This window comes from Rosa chinensis, chromosome 2 (genome assembly GCF_002994745.2).
Source record: "Rosa chinensis cultivar Old Blush chromosome 2, RchiOBHm-V2, whole genome shotgun sequence".
In the NCBI taxonomy this organism is placed as follows: Eukaryota; Viridiplantae; Streptophyta; class Magnoliopsida; order Rosales; family Rosaceae; genus Rosa; species Rosa chinensis.
Window position 1 is genome coordinate 72,652,695 of NC_037089.1, and position 19,426 is coordinate 72,672,120.

The following is a 19,426-nucleotide window of genomic DNA, read 5'->3' on the forward strand; positions in this document are numbered from 1 at the left end:
AGGTAGGTGTGGTAGGGCCTATATACTATGTCTTACAATTCTCCATAGTTTATAGGCTCACTTTTAAATAAGTGAGCGGTTAGTTCGAATATAGGTGGTCTGTCTCTATGTATCACAGTAGTTCTCTTACTACAACTTTTTGATCTGTTTAGTCAAAGGCAGTAGAAGGATATTTGGCATGCGTTAATGAAATCCACATTTCTTTCAAAAAAAAAAAAATTATAAGATTTAACCATAAAACGTGGTGTACTAATAATTCAAAATTCCTAAGATGGGAGAACAAATTCAAGTGAAGTCAGGTCTAAGTCTAACAAAATTGGAGTCTATTGGAAAAGAAAAATAAAATAAAAAAAGATTAATCCTATCTGGCAAATACCCTCCGACGTGTAACCTTACAATTGGTCCCAGGATCAAGTAATTGAATCACACCCGACCACGCTGGATCAATTGAATCAAACACCAAAACGACATCGCAGCGAGTCCCCTGCTGGTCCAATAAGAACCAGCGCGGTGGTCCGACAGCTATTATTAGCTTCCGACTTTCAGTTCGGTCAGTAAATCTTAGTCCTAACCCCCAACACCTAACACCAAACTCAAACAGTCAAACCCATTATCAATTACACCGTACCCTTTTTGTTTCTCTCTCCAATTTTGATTGTTTCACAGGTAAAGTTTGCATCTTTTTTCTTCTTGATCTATGGATTTACGTTTTTGTATATGATTATGCGGTGATTATTTGCAACTGATGATATTATTTTGTGGGTTGATGATAATGGCAGAGAAGATGGAGCTCCTGGGATTGTTAATGATGGGTTTTGTGGTCTTGTGCCAAATGAAAGGCTCGGTTGGGTTGAGGTTCGTGATAGATAGAGAAGAGTGCTTCTCTCATGAGGCAAAGTATGAGGGTGACACTGTTCATGTCTCTTTTGTCGTGATCAAAATCGATTCGACTTGGCATTACACTCAAGAAGGAGTTGATCTTGTGGTATGGTGTATTTTTCGTTGTCTTGTTTGATTTTGGTGATTCTATGATATTGCCCAATTGTGTGCCTTGTTAATTTTCAGAGAATTGTTGTGAAAGAATTGAGGAGGTATTCATGATTTGATAAAATGGTGTTCCAATTTTTGTTCACAAATCATCGTTAGGATAAGGAACCCTTTGCTATTTACAATTTGTCAATGACTGGTTTAAGCAAAAGGTATTATCTTTGGAAGAAGTTAGGGAATTGTTGCTATGGGTGGATGATATAAATGGTAATGATGCTTGTTCGATAATCTGTGATTAATGTGGGGACTTTGTTCGCGTTATTAGGTAAAGGGGCCTTCTGGTGAACAACTTCATGACATACGTGACAAGACGAGTGAGAAGTTTGAATTTGTGGTTCAGAAGGCCGGTGTTCATCACTTCTGCTTCACTAACAAGTCTCCTTACCATGAAACCATTGATTTTGATGTACATTCTGCGCACTTCACATATTATGATGAGCATGCTAAAGATGGTGAGAGCCCATGTCTTATCATTACACATTTTGAAGTACTCTTTATGACAAAGAGTGATCGCTGATTCTTCTTAATGTTTGCAGAGCATTTCAAACCCTTGTTTGAGCAGATTCAAAAGTTGGAGGAAGCCATTTTCAATATCCAATTTGAACAGCACTGGCTAGAGGCTGAGACTGACCGCCAGGCAATATGTACGTGCTTCTCAATTCTCTGTCAAATTTTGATAGCTTTGTCTCGGTGCATCATTCTGTGGTTTTTTACTATTGTAAATACAATATTCACATGGCACACACTAAGCTAGTATGGTTGTGCTTTATCTTCGTAAAGTGCCTTAATCTTGGAACTTATGATCATATAACTGTGCTGCAGTGAATGAAGGAATGAGTCAGAGGGCAACTCACAAGGCAATGTTTGAATCAGCTGCACTTATTGGAACCAGCCTCCTCCAAGTTTTTCTTTTGAAACGTTTGTTTGAGCGCAAGCTTGGGTCATCTAGAGTCTAGATCATTCAGTAGCCTTGCATCAAGTATTTATCAATTGTAACATTACACAATGGAAAGATATTTTACATGGTGAAATTTTTCAGAACAGAAACTGTACCATTATAGAGTCTGATAGTTTCAAGATGGTTGCGTTGCTTATTCAGTGCCCTACATAATGGTTACTTGCAGGAAACATCATTAGTTGGAGTTTGTAAACGTTATTTTCATCTTTTACATGTATTTGTCTTTGGTACTTGAATTGGTGAAATTGGTGATTTTGAGATTGCAAGACAATGACTGCTTTTGCAATCCGTATAAACTCTGATGCCAGGGTTTGAATTCAGGCAGAACCACTTAGTGCTTAACTGCTTATATTGTTTTTGTATGTAATGCAACCTATCCAATCCCAATACCAGCAGGAACCTGCGAACTTGTGAATTCAAGAAAGCCTGGCTGTTCTTGCTGAAGCTTTTGCTTAAAGAGAAGGCTTCCATCGAGCTCCGTCTTTCCCATGGTTATAACTGAGGCATGAAGACTGTTTATGCACAGATGATAACTCGTTATTGAGGATTGAGGGGGATGCCTCAAAGTTGGAACTTCCCAATTTGGTGAGATTTTGGAGGAATAGAACCAGGTAAGGCTGCGCTGTAGACAAATATGCATCAAAGAAACTCAAATCCACTCGCACAAACAAACTAAAACGCTCAGCCCAGACTTGAAATCAACAACTAAGAAACAAACTTGACATAAATATTAGTCTACCAGTACACAAACATAATACAGCAACGTTCTTCAATCATTTGTCTCCCAAATAAGCCCACAATTCTACCAAATGTTCAAAAAGACAGCAAACAGATTCCAGCAGGACCAATCACGGCTTTTGAACATAGCTCCAGTCTTCTGGAATATATAACGGCATGGGGACATAAATACGTAATAGCATTTTCTGTAAAATCTACGACATGGTGGGAGCTTCCTCACGATTCCGCACGCAAGCAGCAAAACCATTTTTTCTACAAATCAAAACACTTAAAAACATCAGAAACCGAGAGTTAATATCCCTTCTGAAGTTATCATCTCTTTGATTGTTAGATGTCATTTTATCCGTGTGGCTTAAAACCGACTGATAGCATTCTTTTTTCTTCCCCTATTTATTTCTCTCTGGTGCCAAGATACTTGGACATCATATCATTAGCACATGAATGCTTCACCAAAATGAGGAAGTTCATTGCCAATTGAAAATATATGAAAATATAGTATATAAAACAACTGCATATGTAGGATCAACAGGAGCCAGATTGGCACCAAAAATTTGAGAGGGAACAGCAGTGCCGAGAGAAATTGAAGCAACTGGAAATGATAATAAAAGTACCACTTCCTGAGAGAATTTTGTTTTATAACTTAACAAATAATTGGAAAAGTTCAATAATATAATTTGGGAAATAGAGCTATGTGCAAAATTTAGTCTCGTGCAAAATTTGATATGTCCAAGTAAAGATTACAAAACATTGTAGGTTTCAAACGCATTATGGTTCTGTAACAAAAAATACCCACTATAGTTCAACTTAACTTTCTATCTCAATGTGGATGGCTCAGTCATCCTCCTTCAGATATTAAAGAAAGATATGGAAGGCATCACACATAGAGCTATTGAGCAAACCAGAGTAACTGTAAGGTAAGCAAGTACAACTTACAGTGGGAGGCTTTCCGAGAACTGCTCCATGCTTATATGTGCAGTCATCCTTTGATGGTGACTCAGGTCTGCCACCAGCCTTTTTCTCAGTCCTAGCCTTGTTGAAGATTACTGTGAACCCCTCCGCTGATGCTGGATCATTGACGTCCCATTCACCAAACTTTGGCAGTGGTACACCCTTATCCTGAGGAAAGCAAATTTCACTTCCACGAGTCAGCTGTTGATGTCTATAAATAATGCAAACTTATTATGATTTAAAATAAGTGATAGATGTTTCCGTGCAAGCATCTAAGTCAGCCTAAACCCTAAACTGAATCAAACAAGCCCACTGAGTTAGTAGGGCTTGTTTGATTCAGTTTAGGGTTTAGGCTGACTTAGATTAAGTGATAGATGTTTTAACTTAGATTACGTTATATATGCTCATGATTTAAATTTTGACTTAGATTAAGTTATAGATGTTTATCCAAATAAGTTATAAGCTGACTTAGATTAAGTGATAGATGTCTCCATGTGCTGAAAGTCTGAAACAAAACATCTAATCAATTCTACTGTAGTTTTGGTCCTAATGCATGAGAATAGAAGATCAAGACATAGGAAGTCATATATATTCAAGAGTTGGTGCATACGCAACTCTGAAGGTAGATGCAATATGAACTTGTAAGAGTTATGGTTTCAACAACTAAAAGATTCCAATCTCATTCAGATATGTTCTAACCCAAGAAGGAAAGTAAAGATACCGCAGATAACAGGGCAATGACATACTGGCTAGTAACTGTACTCTGAAACTGAATCAAACAAGCCCTACTAACTCAGTGGTAATAACCCATAGTTAGGCATAAGTCAACGGATCAAATCAAATAAGGCGTTTAAACTCTTTTCATAAAATCATAAAAATCCTGCAGTAGTGTGTGCTCATATTTGAAGAACCAAAGAACATTTGTACAGCAGATGCTAAGCCAGAATCTACTGTAAAGGATGGTCTAGTGCACCAACCTCCCACCATTCGGAGGTCTGAGGAGGGTTAGATGTATGCAGCCTAGCACCTTCATCAACATAAAATTAGAGAGCTTGATTTATATTATGGTGATGGATGACTTCATGCACTGAACCAAAAAAAACTAATCAATTCCACTAATATTTCAATTCTGAGGCAAGAAATGGAACCACTGCATATAGTCAGTCATATCCATTCATAGCTAATCAATTCCACTTATTTTTCATTTCTGAGGCATGAAATAGAACCACTGCATATAGTCAGTCATATCTATTCATAGCTAATCAATTCCACTTATTTTTCAATACCAAGGCATAAAAATAGAACTACTGCATGTAGGCAGTCATATCTATTCATATGTTGGTTTATCAATTGACGCCTCTAGTTACTCTTCAATATGAAGGTATTGCAAAAGACTAAAGAAGATGAAAAGTCGACAAATTAGTACGTTTGGCAAAAGCATTTTCTTGAATAATCTCTCATTAAATATACCCTTTTTCTTCAAGATACTTCCGAGAACATACCTAAAAAGAACATTTTAAGTCGAGTCAGATACTCAAACTCTCGAAAATCTAAGCCAATGCATGAAACCACTAAAGTTGGAACTTGCACAGTTTGTACATATGACCATAACTCATACACATAGCAACCTTTGCAGGCATAGAAACACCGTACCCAGAAAACGTCAGAATCTGTGAAAATACAGATACAGAAAACGTAAGAATGTTCATCCACCTAATCTATCAATTTAACTAATCTCTCAGACTTAGTCCTCACACGAATATTAAACATCCTCTTTGACCTCCCTCCTCCACATTTCAATCATTATTCTTCTCATCGTTTTTCTGAGCTCTCACTCATCACACCATGGATATCTCTACTTACGAAACCGAGTGGATACCTGTGTCATTCGGCTTTTCAACGCTAACAAACCCACAGAGCAACCTTTGTACACAGCACACAGATATTCAGAAAACCTAACAATCAGATAATCAGCTATATTTACTTTACCCTAACAAGTTTCCAGATAGACCTGGGGCTGCGGTCTAAGCACAATCCACATATTACCCACCATACATCAATACTATCATATACAGTACATAACAATAAATTCGAATAATGAAATACTCAGTTCCAAGTAAAAAATCCAAGCAAGAAGCTTCAGCTAAGAACTAGACAGCAACAAGAGATGGGAACTGAAAGAAAGCAGCGGAGGGTGGGCAGTATAGTCATTTCAAACAATCAGCAAGCTGAAACCCAGAAACGAAATGCTCGACACACAAACACAGACAGCCTCAGATCAAACACGTGCACACACATCGAAAATGAAGAAGAACTGAAATAAAACAAGAACTGGGTAGCGTACCGCCATGGGGCTTTGGTTATGAGATTAAGGATAGGTTGTCGTCGATGAAAAGAAGCCGCCTCCTTTGATTGGTTTGGTTTCTCGGAGAGGAAGAGGAAGAGGAGGAAGCAGGAATTAATGGAAATAATGGTGTGATGAGGATGAAGATTCTTTTGCTTTTCGGGTGATGGGGGTGTACTGGGGGTGGGACAGTGGGCCACGGAGTTTATGTAAAGCAGAATGGGATGATGGGCTTTGGGGGGGGGCCCACTAGCTGGGACCACTTAAACTGTGTTTGGTGCTTCCAGCGGTGCGCCATTCTGTTTTTGCCTCTTTCCCCCCTCTATTCCCTTTGATTCTTCACAAAATAATGCTCCGAATATACCATAATTGGATGATATTTCGAAAACAAATGTGTGTGTATACGGAGCGGTTTCAAAGAGGACGTCCGCACTTTAGCAGCGGTTCCAAAGAGGACGTCCGCACTGTTGCTAAAGTGCGGACGTCAACGCAGCAATCTCAATCAAGCTTTGACGGCGCGGCACCGCTTGTCGGACGGAGGCCAGGGGTAGGACGGACCGATCTGCAGTCGGGTGGAGTCGCCGGCGACGAAGTTGCAGCTCTACCCAAAAAGTTGCAGTTGCAGGTTGAGTCGATGCCCAGAACCGTCTAGGATGCTTCCGGCCTCCGTCGGCCAAGCCCCGAGTAGCAGTCGCCGCTGCTGCGTCGCCTTCCGCATTGACGTTGGCTTCAGAACCGGCTGTATATATATATAGGATTTTTTTTAGGTGCGAACTTCCTTACCGAAATTTCGGTACGGATTTCTAGTTTTCACCCACTTTCCGATAACATATTTTGATCTTAACTGTTCAGTTTTTAGGTCTTAATGTATAGATCACCTCTGCAAAAATTCAGCCAATTTGGTGATCGTTAAGGCATCCAAAACTGCAATTTACACGAACGAACCAAATCTGTAGAACCGGAACCGTTCGTGTACATTGTTGTAATTTGCAGTTTTGTTAACGATCACCAAATTTGCTGAATTTTTGCAGAGGTGATCTATACATTATGACCTAAAAATTAAATGGTTAAAATGTGAAAATGTGATCAGAAAGTGGGGGAAAATGGGAAATCTGTACCGTCCGCACCATAGCTGGACTGTATATATATATATATATATATATAATTTATTTATTAAATTTTTTTTTTTCTGAGAATTTTTGGTGCTAAGATTACTAGAATGAAGTTTTTGAACCATTGGATAAGCGTAAAATTAACCGAGAGTGTTTCTTTTTCAATTACATCTTTTAGGTTTACAGAATTCCTCAACAGTCCAGCAATCATTGTCTGTCGTACTTGTAGTAAGATATGTTTGAATTTTGAAGCCGTTCAGCTGACCAAATGGTAATCGAATTTTCGTGCTTCTGTAAAAATTTACTTGTTCATCGTAGATAAGAGGAAATAATGTTTTGCAAAGTTAACACTCACTAGTTCTTGTTCTAGAGCTCAACTTCAGTTTTTATGTTGACATAATGCGATGAGCAGTAAAACTTGCATCGAAACTGGCATTTCTCAAGTTGAATGACTGTTCTTATGGCAATCCTTTTGTTGAATGAAATTATAGGAATCACTTTAACATTTCTTCAAAATGCTATCATGACGTCAAACTGAAACTTTCGAGATTCATAAAATGTCGTTTCTCCAAGGAACAATGAAACTGAAGATATTCCAATTCTAACGCAGGACCTTGCAGCTGGGGACCATATCCATTCAAGGTTCAAACAATGGGGCTTCTTTGGGATCTTTGCATCATATAACACAAGAACACAGTAACACTGGCATTGGTTGTTGCTTCCCAAGAAATTGGCATTCAATTGGTAACCATTTCTTTTGAAGTTTCATAAATCTAGCATTGGCTCCACAAATAGCACAAACATCCAAACCAAAACAAGAAGAGGAAGACAGAGAGAGAGAGAGAGAGAGATGAGAACAGTGTTGAAAATATATTTCTTCTAAAAGCTAAATACACTTTGTAATTTATTTTGGAAACAAGGCAACAGAAAAAATAGAGAGAATTGCACGACAAGGAATTTCGCTAGTGACAGTTCCATCTCATAGTATGCATCAGTCTAACAAGTTAACTTGAGAGTCGCTTACAAAAGCTCTAGAACAAGAGCAGATGCACCACCTCCACCGTTGCAAATACCACCAACACCATATTTCGCACTCTTCTGTTTCAGTACCCCTAAAAGGGTGACCAAGATACGAGCTCCACTGCAACCAAGAGGATGTCCCAATGCTACGGCTCCACCATGCACATTAACTTTTGTTGGGTCAAGTCCAAGAATTTTCTGGTTTGCAAGAGCCACGACAGCAAAGGCTTCGTTAATTTCGTAAAAGTCGATTTGAGAAGCTTCTAAGCCAGCGTTTGAAATGGCTTTTGGAATCGCAAGGGAAGGAGCTGTTGTAAATAATTCTGGTGCCTGTGCAATTAATCTCGTATAAGCATCAGGTGGTATAAAATGATGTAAATGCACAACGAGTTTTCAACTTCCAATATCTGCAGTGGATTTAATATCAGATATGCAAAAACTTGTGGTTTACCTGAGCAGCATCAGCAAATCCACTGATCTTTGCTATCACTTGTAGCCCAAGCTTTAGTACCTTCTCTCCACTCACTAGAACTAATGCAGCAGCTCCATCACTGTTTATGAAAGGAATTTCACTATTTAGAAAAAGCTCCAGCCTGTGCATTTTTAAGGCTTACAAAGCATAAAATGAAAGCAAGGCCATTTCATTTGCTTCCATGAATAGAAAATAAAACCATCAACTTGCCATTCAACACTTTTTGCACATTCCAGTGAAAAATGTACAGGCATTGCAACAAAGAAATAGAAGAAGTCAATTAATCAGCAAATTATATAAATTAACAAACCTTATGCTAGAAGCATTGCCAGCAGTAACAGAACCTCCAGTCTCCTTAAAACTTGGTCGGAGCTTCCTCAATTTGGCAGCGTCAAACTGGCATCACAATAAAGCAATGTATGAGGATTTTGGGACGGAGTGAGTTCAAGGAATATAATTCACATATACCCAATATTACTTGTATATGAGATATTGTTGATGAGCAATTGCAAATTTGCAATGATTAGCAACAGATTTGAACATTTTGAAGAAAAAGGATTTGAAATGTTCATAGACTGGGAGTTGATATTTCACAAGAACAAAGATTTGTATGGGTGTCTGACTGACATAAGAACAAGTTTTTATTACCTTTCCTAGACCTTCATCCTTGTCAACAATAGTTGATGGTCTTCCCCTTCCTCCAGAAACTTCAACTGGAACAATTTCCCATGAAAAGGCACCAGTGTCTTTGGCAGCAATACCACGCTCAAAGCTCTGAACAGCAAAGTTATCCTGCAGGGATCCCAGACACATGTATAAGTGAACAGTGACATATATATGGTAAACTTGCTAAAATATTATAATGCATAAAAAGGTTAAAATATTACCTGTTCCTCCCTAGACACTGAATGCTGATCAGCACATAATTCAGCACAGACTCCCATGCCATAATCGTTATAGACATCCCACAAACCGTCTTTCAGCATTCCATCAACAAGAGAATCATGTCCAAGTCGAGATCCCTTCCTGCATTTTTTTGAAATCAAATTAGCGTCCATTGAGTTTAAACATTGAACTCTAAAATGTCCATGGATCAGAACAAAATATTACCTTGCTTCTGCAAGATACTTGGGCACATTAGACATGCTTTCCATACCACCAGCAACAACAACATCATTGATGCCCAACTGGATGCTTTGTGCTGCGAGCATAGTAGCTGCAACAACAAACAATAAACGTGTTATTCTAATATCACTTTTGTGTCAAAGAAGAGGAACTCTAGTTTAGAATGAACCGCAATTTCCATGGTGATAGTGTATGCACCTTTCAACCCTGATGCACAAACTTTGTTAACAGTGGTACAGACCACTGAATGAGATAGTCCTGCACCCAATGCTGCTTGTCTAGCAGGAGCCTGCCCCAAATTTGCACTAAGAACGTTGCCGAAGAAAACTTCTTCTACCAGGGATGGATCAACATTTGCTCTTTTAAGAGCAGCTGCAAGTTGAGATAAATGAATGTAAGATCAGAAGAGGCATCTTATTAGAAAATAAAATGCAAAGATTACACTGTTAAGGAAGTAGGAGACAAATGTAGTGCTTACCCTCAATAGCTATAGATCCTAGCTTGGTGGCAGGTAAAGATGAAAGTGCACCGAGAAATGCACCCATGGGTGTTCGTGCAACACCAACGATGTAAACACCTGCAATAACAAACCACTAAGACTAAATGTACAGAACTTTTGAGACTTAAAAAAAAATTGGTTTTAATCTACACAGTATATATGAACTATGTTTTTTCTTATTGCAAGTAAGCAAAATAGACATGTATTTAGTACATACAAAGGGAAACATAAGTTGATCATAGAGGCATAAACACAAGAACAACGACTATGATATGAAAAACCATCTAATATGATAACTATAGTTACTATATAGTCCAAGCTTGTCCACAAAACAGACAAAAGTACAAACCTCTTGGACTAATCGAATCTGCACATGCTTCTGCTGCGACTGGTGCCATGGATACAAGCTAACGGAGATCTGCAACAATTAAAGGGTATTTGGTTAGATTAAACAAAAACACCAGATCAAAAACATGTCGATGTCCTAAGCCGAGTCAAAATAAAATGATGGAGCTTGAAAAAAAAAATACATTAAATTTTACAAACTTCAACGCAAAAATTTAAACGAGAGAAGAGGCTGATCAATGGCAGACTAACAGATTTTTATCAAAACCACTATACCATTCTTAACAAGTCGTAATATCTACTCCACCCTCCATTGAGCTAATCAGTTAACTTCAACAGAAAGTTTCCAACAGTGTATAAAGTGATCCATTTGACTATCCGAGTAATATTCTCACAAACCAAAGAAAATTTGACTTGTTTAGTGACTTGGGTCATGAGCAAATAGCCAGTTGAGAACCCAATTTCACATTATTATGTAAAGTTCATATCTTTAAGCAACCAAACATAAAAGACAGTGTTTTTCTTCGAACAAATTAGAGATAGATCTATCATCAGCAACCAAACAATCATGCACCAACTATCATAACAATCCTAAAAAGGCTCTGAATTTATAGACTACTGACGGATCTCAGTCGATCCTAACGGTAAGAACGCCAAGATTGACCAAATGGGAAACGAAAGAAATGATGTGATCGTGCTCAAATAGATGAATGAAATCAGTGTAAAGTTGAAAATTGTAATAGTTTTGAGGTTTGAGATGAGAGTAAAGTGAAGAACAGAGACAAGGCATTACCTTTGGGTTTTGGGTGTTTGGTAGAGATGTGCAGAGCAACACTGCTTAGTAGTGAAACTCAAGGTCTTCAAATTGGAGCTGATCACAACAAGAAATCCAAGCATGGGTATTTATATCTAGGGGGGAGGAGCTCAGCCCACCATGGCGACGCACGTGAGGTCGAAAATTACTGAAATGCCCCTGATGTGTTACTCTAAGCACTTTCATTTTTTAAAAACAATTAAGCTAAGTGATTGATTTTCTTTTTGGGGAAAAATTTTTAATATCTCTCTCTCTTCCTCCCATTGGATGAGTTTTTGGAGACTTGAATATCAACTATTAGTCATGTTTTCATGCTCACTAACTTGCTTTACTTATAATTGACAATAATGTTCTCTTCGTCACTAACTTACAATCGTTTTCTCCTAATTCATAATTGACAATAGTTTTTTTTTCTGTTTAGTAGCTCACAATCATGCATGGATGGTCACCATGGTACCTGAAAATAAATTATTTTTATTATATAAGTAGCTATTTAGCTATAGCATTAGGGTAGGTACTGAAATTTTTTTTATTTAAAAAAAAATTAGTTCACATTAAATTCTCAAGTAATTTGGTGAGATTATTATGGAGCTTTGGAGGCGCCAATCAAAGAAATGTGATATTAATTGGCTTTGGTAGCTTTCAAAATTCAAAGGGTGCCTAGGCGTCAAGTTTGACAAAGAACATGGGTGAGAGACTATGCATTGTTAAAAGGCATGAGGACTTCTGTAAGGTATGATGCAAATGATCATTTTTTTTTGTATGAGTTTATATTTGTTTGTTTTTGGTCAACTAAGGACAGCTCCAATCTATGTTTTGTGGCAAATGGGCCAACTACACATTGCATCTTAGCTTTGTATTTTTAATTGGTAAGAAGATAAATTCACTAATCTGGCTCCTACCTATCTACCAAAAGATCTATGATTAGCCGATTAGGGTGTGCTACATAATATTCCTGGGGTAGGCTTTAATGGCAATCTAGTTGATAATAACAATGCAAATTTCGGTCTGTTAGATGTGAAAAAAGGAATATCACTTTGTAAGAGCATACAAAACGCAGCATCAGACATATTTCTCGACTTGGGAAGAATTTGGTTTTATGCGATGATATTGTGTTTATATTGAAATTTATTTCAGAAATCTTAATTGGGAAGAAGTTTAGGATTGTGAGAAGTTGAAACTAGTGAGGCAAATTTTAAATGACTCGGTAAAATTTTGTCAGTAGGTGCACGTATCTATGCAGCTGCTAAACTTTTACCAAATCTTGATGCAGCAACCAATCATTTAAGCTAAGTTGTTGAACAATCATTTTCAAGTCAATTGGACTTAAACAATTTAAGCCAGCAAGTAAGGAGAAAAATTTAAGTTTTGTTCTCATTGTGAATGAACATGACTTTTCATGTGATTAAGTCAACCACAGCAAAGTATCAACATGATGTTTGTGACCTACACAAGCAGAAATATTTCGACATGGTATCCAATTATCTTTATTACCTTTTAGAATTGAGTTAAGTTGGGAGGCTCAATCTTACACACATAGTATTTTCAGAGTTAAAAGCATACACTCGAAGGAATGTAAAGCTAAAACTGTGACAATTAGAACTAATTGAAAAATCGTTATGCATACATTTTACAACATTTAAACGAGTGAAGTTGGTGGATGTTACTTTAAAGTTTAAATATTAATTTTTTAAAATTACCAAATTCATGTTTTGATTACTACTGGAAACAGATGCTTGTTTCACCTCGCTAGTTTTTAGTTTTTACCAAGAGAGTGATTAATATGAGTTCAAGTTTCTTTTTCTGTGTGAACCACTATAATATTTCGTGGATCATGAAAGTCTGAGTCAAATTTCACCAACCACCAATTAATTATGTATCTATAGAAGCCTTTTGTTGACTTCAACTGAAGTTCGTCACTTTCTGCATCCCCAAGCACCTCAACCAGTCCACTGATCACTGCTGCTGTCTTATTTTTCAGTTTTCTATTTTTCACATGTATGTCGATGAAAAAAAGGCTGCTAATTAAGCCCAAGAATAAATAAACATTGGTTGGCAAGTTAAACATGTTTAATTGACACAGCATATGATCATCCAACGGAAGTTTGTTTTGAACTTACTAAAACAGGAAAACGAACATAGTGAAATGATCATTAGAGTTCATTAAGTGATTCCAAACACGGGTTAAAGTTCAAGTACCATATTTGAAAAAGCTAATTTTTGATCCACCGTGTGATCAAGATTCTCATATTGAGAAACAAGCACCCTTTTCTGGATGGAATTCAAGTATTTTGCCTGAATTGAAAAAATTGGAGGCCATCAACCTCTTGCCACTTTCCCAAACCAAAATGGTTTCCCCTTTACATTCATAATAACAATAATATCTCGATCTGGTCATTTTCTTTGTAACCAATACTATTATATTTCCTCAATGAACAACCAATGCATATATATACAAGGTTCAATTCTCTGTGTATACAAGGCATGCAACTCTTGTTTGCATGCAAAAAATTAGACTTTTATAGACAAGAATACTGGTTATAAGCTTCTGTTCTAGCTTTCCAGGTTGAGGAACTATATCATCTTCTCAAATTTATCAAGATTCTTCACCCTTTGCATACATCTAGCAAACAGTGCGAAAAGAACTCCTGCACAGTTACAAAGAAAAGAACTGCGATGAACACAATCTTTAAATTGACAAATGGGGCCTTTATATCAAGAGTTTATAGCAACAGGTGATCACCTGCACCAATGTATGACCCATTTGCAAAAGCCAGATTGCCTTGACTGCCCAAAGTGACCCCAAGGTTAAGCAGAGAACTTCCCAAGACTGTATATATCGTCGCCATTTGGAGAATATTTGCTTTCTTAGCAGCTCTTTCTGACTGTCAAATGTAGTCTTTTCATTAGAAAGTGAACTTGTGTTTGTAAGTGCTAAGAAAGTATATCACAAGTGAAAAATGTATCCATTCGAGTCAGATCAGTGGAATACCTCAAGCACCCGAACTCGGAGTTTCAGATCCCCCGACTCAAGTTCTTTCACAAACTCCTCTATTCTCTGAACTCTGTATGGCATGGACATTGTGTAGCTTCTGGCCTAAAAATGCATACAGAAAACTCTTAATTTTGCTTTAACATTTACTTCATGAAAACAAGAACAAGGAACTAAATGAAGGAAAGCCAGTTAAGTCTCAGTACATCATCGGCTTGTTTCCTGATTTCATTTACAAGTTGTGTCCCAGTACGCCGCTTCTGTCTTAAATCTAAGAGTTCCTGCATATAGCACAATAATGTCGGTGATATGCTTCCAAACCGTTGCCAAGGCAAACAAGTTGTTATTCACCAAGTGGTAGATTATAATTGTTAGGAAATTGTAAGGAACCTGGGCATAAGGTGCAGCAATCTTCACGAAGGAGAAATCTGGATTTAGAATATAGCCTATACCTGAAAGCAAAATTTCGAGTAAGAATAAATGTGACTAATCTGTTTAACATTGAACTTGATAAAATGAAATGGTTGAATAATTGAAAAATGAGATTATTCAGAAACATAAAGGTCCTATGCACATGAGATCTGATTTTGAACTGAAACAAACAGTCATTTCATCTAAAAGAACATAGAATCAAGGACTAGGACATTCCATAGAATTGGGAGATCTTTACAACTAGAATATCAGGATGAGAGAGAGCACCTTCTAGGGTTGAGAATGCCCTGAGAACAAAAGTAAATGTGGATGGAAATCGAAATGGTTGATCTTGTGCTATTGCAAATAAATCCTGCCATTGAGAAATTTTACCAACTTTAGGTCATAAAAGGTTATAGGGTGAAATGGGCAAATGATTCAACATTGATCTTCATCAACGCAGTGATGCAAGTAATCAAAGATCTCAATTTTGAAACTGGTTTACAGTCAATATCCTGATAGCTGTAGGACCTGTGTTTGTTTGATCATTTCTCCATTTCTGGCTCTTTCTATAAGAGCTAAAACTGGAAGCTATTATCAGTAAAGTTATCCTGTAAGCTCATTTAGAGTGACAAATATAAGCATACCTCCCCTATTGCAGAAAAAGTAGTCTGCTGATCTGGTGTCTGGCTTAGCAAATTATCCAAAAAGAATTGAACGGATCTCCTTACCTAGAAATAAGGTGATAAAAGAGAGAAAATTAGTACCAAAAATGCTCCAGAAAATCAGCTTTAGACATTACATGAGTTTTGGCAAGATGTATACGGAAGATAAATCTCCTGTGGGCTGAAGTGCTCCAAGATTTATGAGGCATTGCATAACCTGCAAGTGGTTTTTATCAGATTAAGTCTTTGGAGCAAGGCCAGAAATATAAAATGTAATTTAGTGTTCTTTAAATGCATGCTTTTGGGTCATTCTAAGGGTTAGATGACCAAAGCTGTAACAAATGACTAATGCTTATATTAACTGTGGGAATTCAAAATCAGCTGTCTGTAAGGGGGTGCTAGAAACTACACCTTTTTGGCATCTTTCTCATATACAGAATAGAAAAGTTCAAGTAGTCTCTCTCGGGTGAAAGATTTAATATCTCCCATCATGCCAAAATCATAATAGATTAGAGTTTCATCCACATCAACAGCGAGATTTCCTGGATGAGGATCAGCATGGAAGAAACCGGTTCTGAGTATCTGTGAGAACAGAAAAATCTAGTTCATTATTTACTTATATAAGATAGGCTTGTTAGTTATGGTAATCAAAAGAAAGGAATGGCAGGATGAGTGATCACAGGAATTGGTGTGGAGAGGAACAAAGGTCCTGACCTGGATCAAGTATGCTTCAATAGCATGTGATGCAATTTGAGAACGATCAAATCCCTGCGCGTCTAGCATATCTAGCCTGTTTATCTTAATACCTGGTGATGGAAGAAAGACAACTGATCAACAACATAAAGATGATGCTGACCAACAGCAGAAGGCAAATACAGGATCTGAACAAAAAGAGGAGAAGAGACATTAGTATAGAGCAAAACCTGGAACATACTCCAATGTCAACACCTTCGTGGCAGTGTAATCCCAAAAGACCATCTACAAAAGGGAACAGTGTCGTTAAGATATAAATCAGCAAGACTGCACTAAAGATTGCAGTTTTATAGTTTTTTTTTTCCCCTAAGAAGATCAAATATTAAGGTTTATCTTGTAGCTCTGCAGCAGAAACATACAGGTACTCGAACCCACTTTATATTCCGAAAGTCTCTGCGAAATCTGTCAGCGTTCTTCCCTTCATTTATATAATCAATTTCTTGATACAAAATCCTGCAATCCGTGAAGTGAAAGTATGATTCAAAGCATCACATTTGTGAAGGGGAAAATGAAAAAATGTTTCACTAGAATCTTTCGGCCGAGCTCAAATTGACACGCTTACAGTAATAGAGTAATAGTACAAAAAATATCATCAAATATTAACAAGCAACTCAGATACACTTAGCACATACGTGGCACATTCTTCATATACCCCAATCCAGTCCCTTGATGGACCACCAAGGCTTTCACTTCTCTGGAAATACTCTGCAATTAGCTTCAGATTTTCTGAAATGAAAGAGCAGAAAATTAGACAGCTAACTAAAACTTCTAAATTCACTAATGACATACTCCACTGAGAAATGTGAGAAGCACGTCAGATAGCTAGCTATACAAAATCACAGAACATATATACACGTACGATACGATGTTATGCACTTACTTAGGTCAATGTCAAAAAGCTTCTTCAGACCAGGTCTTTGAACTTTCACGACTACTTTCTCTCCATTATGTAGTATAGCGCGATGAACCTAAAGACATGACTCATTGATCTTCAAATTAGCTAAAGAGAATACTTAACAATATAAACAGACAGCAGCTGATGACACATAGTGATGAGCTAAATACCTGACCAAGACTAGCAGCAGCAATTGGCTGGTCCTCGAACTCCTTAAACAATATATTGATGGGAGCTCCTAATTCAGTCTTAATAAAGCCTTTCGCTTTGGCTGGTGAGAAGGCGGGAACCCTATCCTGAATTATAGAACATGAGAACCACATGAATCACATAAGGAAATATCAATCTAGAACATAACTGCACAAATGCTTGAAAGCTGATTAAACTAATATAAGGTTATGCAATTTCTGAGCACAGCACTAACAAAAAGTATCGTAACTGATATTAAGTACCTGTAATTTGGCAAGCTCGTCCACAAACTCCTGCGGAAATAGATCTGATCTTGTTGAAGATAATTGTCCGAGTTTGATAAAAGTTGGGCCAAGCTGCAATACACGCTCTCGCAGCCATGAGGCGGTCTTTCGCCTTCTGATTTTCTGAATGAGAGATTGATTTATAAAGACTTCAGAAGAACAAGAAGTCCATAAAACCAACAACTGAAGGGAAACTTGGCCAGTTATGACATAAGCAAAATAGACTTCAAGTCCACAAAACCAACAAACCCACCTGCTTATCTTCTGTGAAACCTCCTATATATGCCCATTTTGCATTGTCGAACAGAACACGAACACGCAATGAGAGAACAAAAGACCATACATCTGCAGATCGTTGCCATGAATTATAGTTTTCATTGGCCCAACTGAAGCTTTCATCTGATGGCAAAACTCTTAGCTCCTCTAACGGGGGAAGTTCTTTAGAAGTTTTAGATTTCTGTGTCTTAACCAAGGTTGCAGCTGGAGTAGAATGTTTTCTAACTAGACTTGCTCCATTAACAACCGGCTTCGAACCATTCACTCCATTCACTATGTCAGCCTTATTAGTAGATGGGGTTTGTCTTTTCATTACCTCACTAGCTGGCACCATTTTCACAGACCTTCCATTGACACCAAGCCTTGAAGATGATGACTCAGCCTGTCGCATTTCCACTTGAAACCGAAGACATTGATTGGCCTGAGCTGGATTACTAGTTGGTCTCCCGGAATTGATGTTTTTAGGAATCGAAATTGAGCTTGAGAAACTAAGACTATTTACTGATTTCCCTTGATTTGTTAACTCCACATTGTGCCCATAGCATCTGTTGGTAGCCAGTACTGCAGCCATCTATGATTGCAGACACCTACAGCACACAATATTCACAGAAACTCTAACACAACTGTGGAATTTGAAAAATGAAAAATCCAAAAATCCCAATTTGACTTTGAAGCAAAGCAATAGACACAGTCATCTTTAAGCGCACACAATAATACTGGACCAGAAAAAGATCAAAACCTTGGTGTTCATGGGAATTCTGAAGAAAATAAAGTAATGATCATCTGAGCCTCAACATGCATATGCACAAAACTGACCCAACCAACACTCATATAGATAATCAAACACATTTTCAAACTGAAAAGCATTGAAATTGGACATAAACAATAAGCAGACCAACATATTGCAAGTCGACAGAAAGCATAAAAACTTTGATATGTTTCTCTGAAACCAAAGACAACCCAGATGACAGAAAGAGTAAACAAACTTACTGGGTAAGAAGAACTGAAGGAATCAGAACCAAAGCTCCAATCTTTCACAACTGTGGGGAGACTGAGTAGAGAAGAAGGTGGACTTTTGGAGCAATATTTAATGGGTTTGTTAACCAAGCTACAAGTGAGCAGTACTTTTATGGAATAATAATAATGAGGAAATGAGAGAGGTTAGAGAGCCTGCTATAACAAGAAGAAGAACGTGCACAACATGAGCTGGTCTGTTCTGTATTTCTGTTGTGTCCAAGTTTCCAAGAGTATTGCGTTCAAGGCAGAGTTTGGTCGGAGCAATTTGTGTTGAGGACAAAAAACGGAAAATGGTATATTAAACTGCCGCCATTCGGTTGCTTGGTGCGTGTTGGACTCCTATACGCTATACCTTCGATCAGTTCATGGTCACGTGGCAATCCTTAGGTCTGGTAAATTCTATTGGCTATGCTCTCATAGTCTATGGTGTCGCTGTACATACTACATAGAGAGAAATATCGTATCCAAATACGTAGCAGGGAAGGTTGGCATGTTATGGTTTTGCTTCGTTGATGCCAATTG

General features: G+C 37.7%; 4 protein-coding genes across 4 annotated transcripts; 1 reads left to right on the top strand and 3 right to left on the bottom strand.

Moving 5' to 3' along the window:
* Nucleotides 1-442: 442 nt before the first annotated feature.
* On the top strand, nucleotides 443-2,241 carry LOC112188281 (transmembrane emp24 domain-containing protein p24beta2). Its single transcript, XM_024327371.2, has 5 exons — nucleotides 443-666; nucleotides 780-985; nucleotides 1,313-1,499; nucleotides 1,584-1,691; nucleotides 1,870-2,241. The coding sequence occupies exons 2-5, from the start codon at nucleotides 785-787 to the stop codon at nucleotides 2,001-2,003; spliced, it is 630 nt and encodes a 209-aa protein (XP_024183139.1). The 5' UTR covers nucleotides 443-666; nucleotides 780-784; the 3' UTR covers nucleotides 2,004-2,241.
* Nucleotides 2,242-2,694: 453 nt separating this feature from the next.
* Nucleotides 2,695-6,213, bottom strand: LOC112188282 (protein NOI4). The gene is made up of 3 exons (XM_024327376.2): nucleotides 6,036-6,213; nucleotides 3,677-3,859; nucleotides 2,695-2,995 (listed from the first exon to the last, which is right to left on the bottom strand). Exons 1-3 carry the CDS (start codon nucleotides 6,039-6,041, stop codon nucleotides 2,960-2,962), a joined length of 225 nt encoding a protein of 74 aa, XP_024183144.1. The 5' UTR covers nucleotides 6,042-6,213; the 3' UTR covers nucleotides 2,695-2,959.
* A 1,783-nt stretch (nucleotides 6,214-7,996) lies between these two features.
* LOC112189280 (acetyl-CoA acetyltransferase, cytosolic 1) lies at nucleotides 7,997-11,518 on the bottom strand. The gene is made up of 10 exons (XM_024328579.2): nucleotides 11,402-11,518; nucleotides 10,613-10,681; nucleotides 10,243-10,341; nucleotides 9,963-10,136; nucleotides 9,750-9,855; nucleotides 9,527-9,665; nucleotides 9,288-9,431; nucleotides 8,950-9,035; nucleotides 8,619-8,718; nucleotides 7,997-8,497 (listed from the first exon to the last, which is right to left on the bottom strand). The coding sequence occupies exons 2-10, from the start codon at nucleotides 10,659-10,661 to the stop codon at nucleotides 8,168-8,170; spliced, it is 1,227 nt and encodes a 408-aa protein (XP_024184347.1). The 5' UTR covers nucleotides 10,662-10,681; nucleotides 11,402-11,518; the 3' UTR covers nucleotides 7,997-8,167.
* A 2,245-nt stretch (nucleotides 11,519-13,763) lies between these two features.
* On the bottom strand, nucleotides 13,764-19,190 carry LOC112188414 (protein ACTIVITY OF BC1 COMPLEX KINASE 7, chloroplastic). Its single transcript, XM_024327523.2, has 18 exons — nucleotides 18,878-19,190; nucleotides 17,865-18,474; nucleotides 17,591-17,734; nucleotides 17,309-17,434; nucleotides 17,124-17,211; nucleotides 16,876-16,969; nucleotides 16,603-16,696; nucleotides 16,414-16,468; nucleotides 16,205-16,296; nucleotides 15,902-16,072; nucleotides 15,651-15,707; nucleotides 15,473-15,556; nucleotides 15,114-15,198; nucleotides 14,805-14,866; nucleotides 14,621-14,695; nucleotides 14,415-14,519; nucleotides 14,166-14,307; nucleotides 13,764-14,070 (listed from the first exon to the last, which is right to left on the bottom strand). Exons 2-18 carry the CDS (start codon nucleotides 18,456-18,458, stop codon nucleotides 13,997-13,999), a joined length of 2,142 nt encoding a protein of 713 aa, XP_024183291.1. The 5' UTR covers nucleotides 18,459-18,474; nucleotides 18,878-19,190; the 3' UTR covers nucleotides 13,764-13,996.
* Nucleotides 19,191-19,426: the final 236 nt, after the last annotated feature.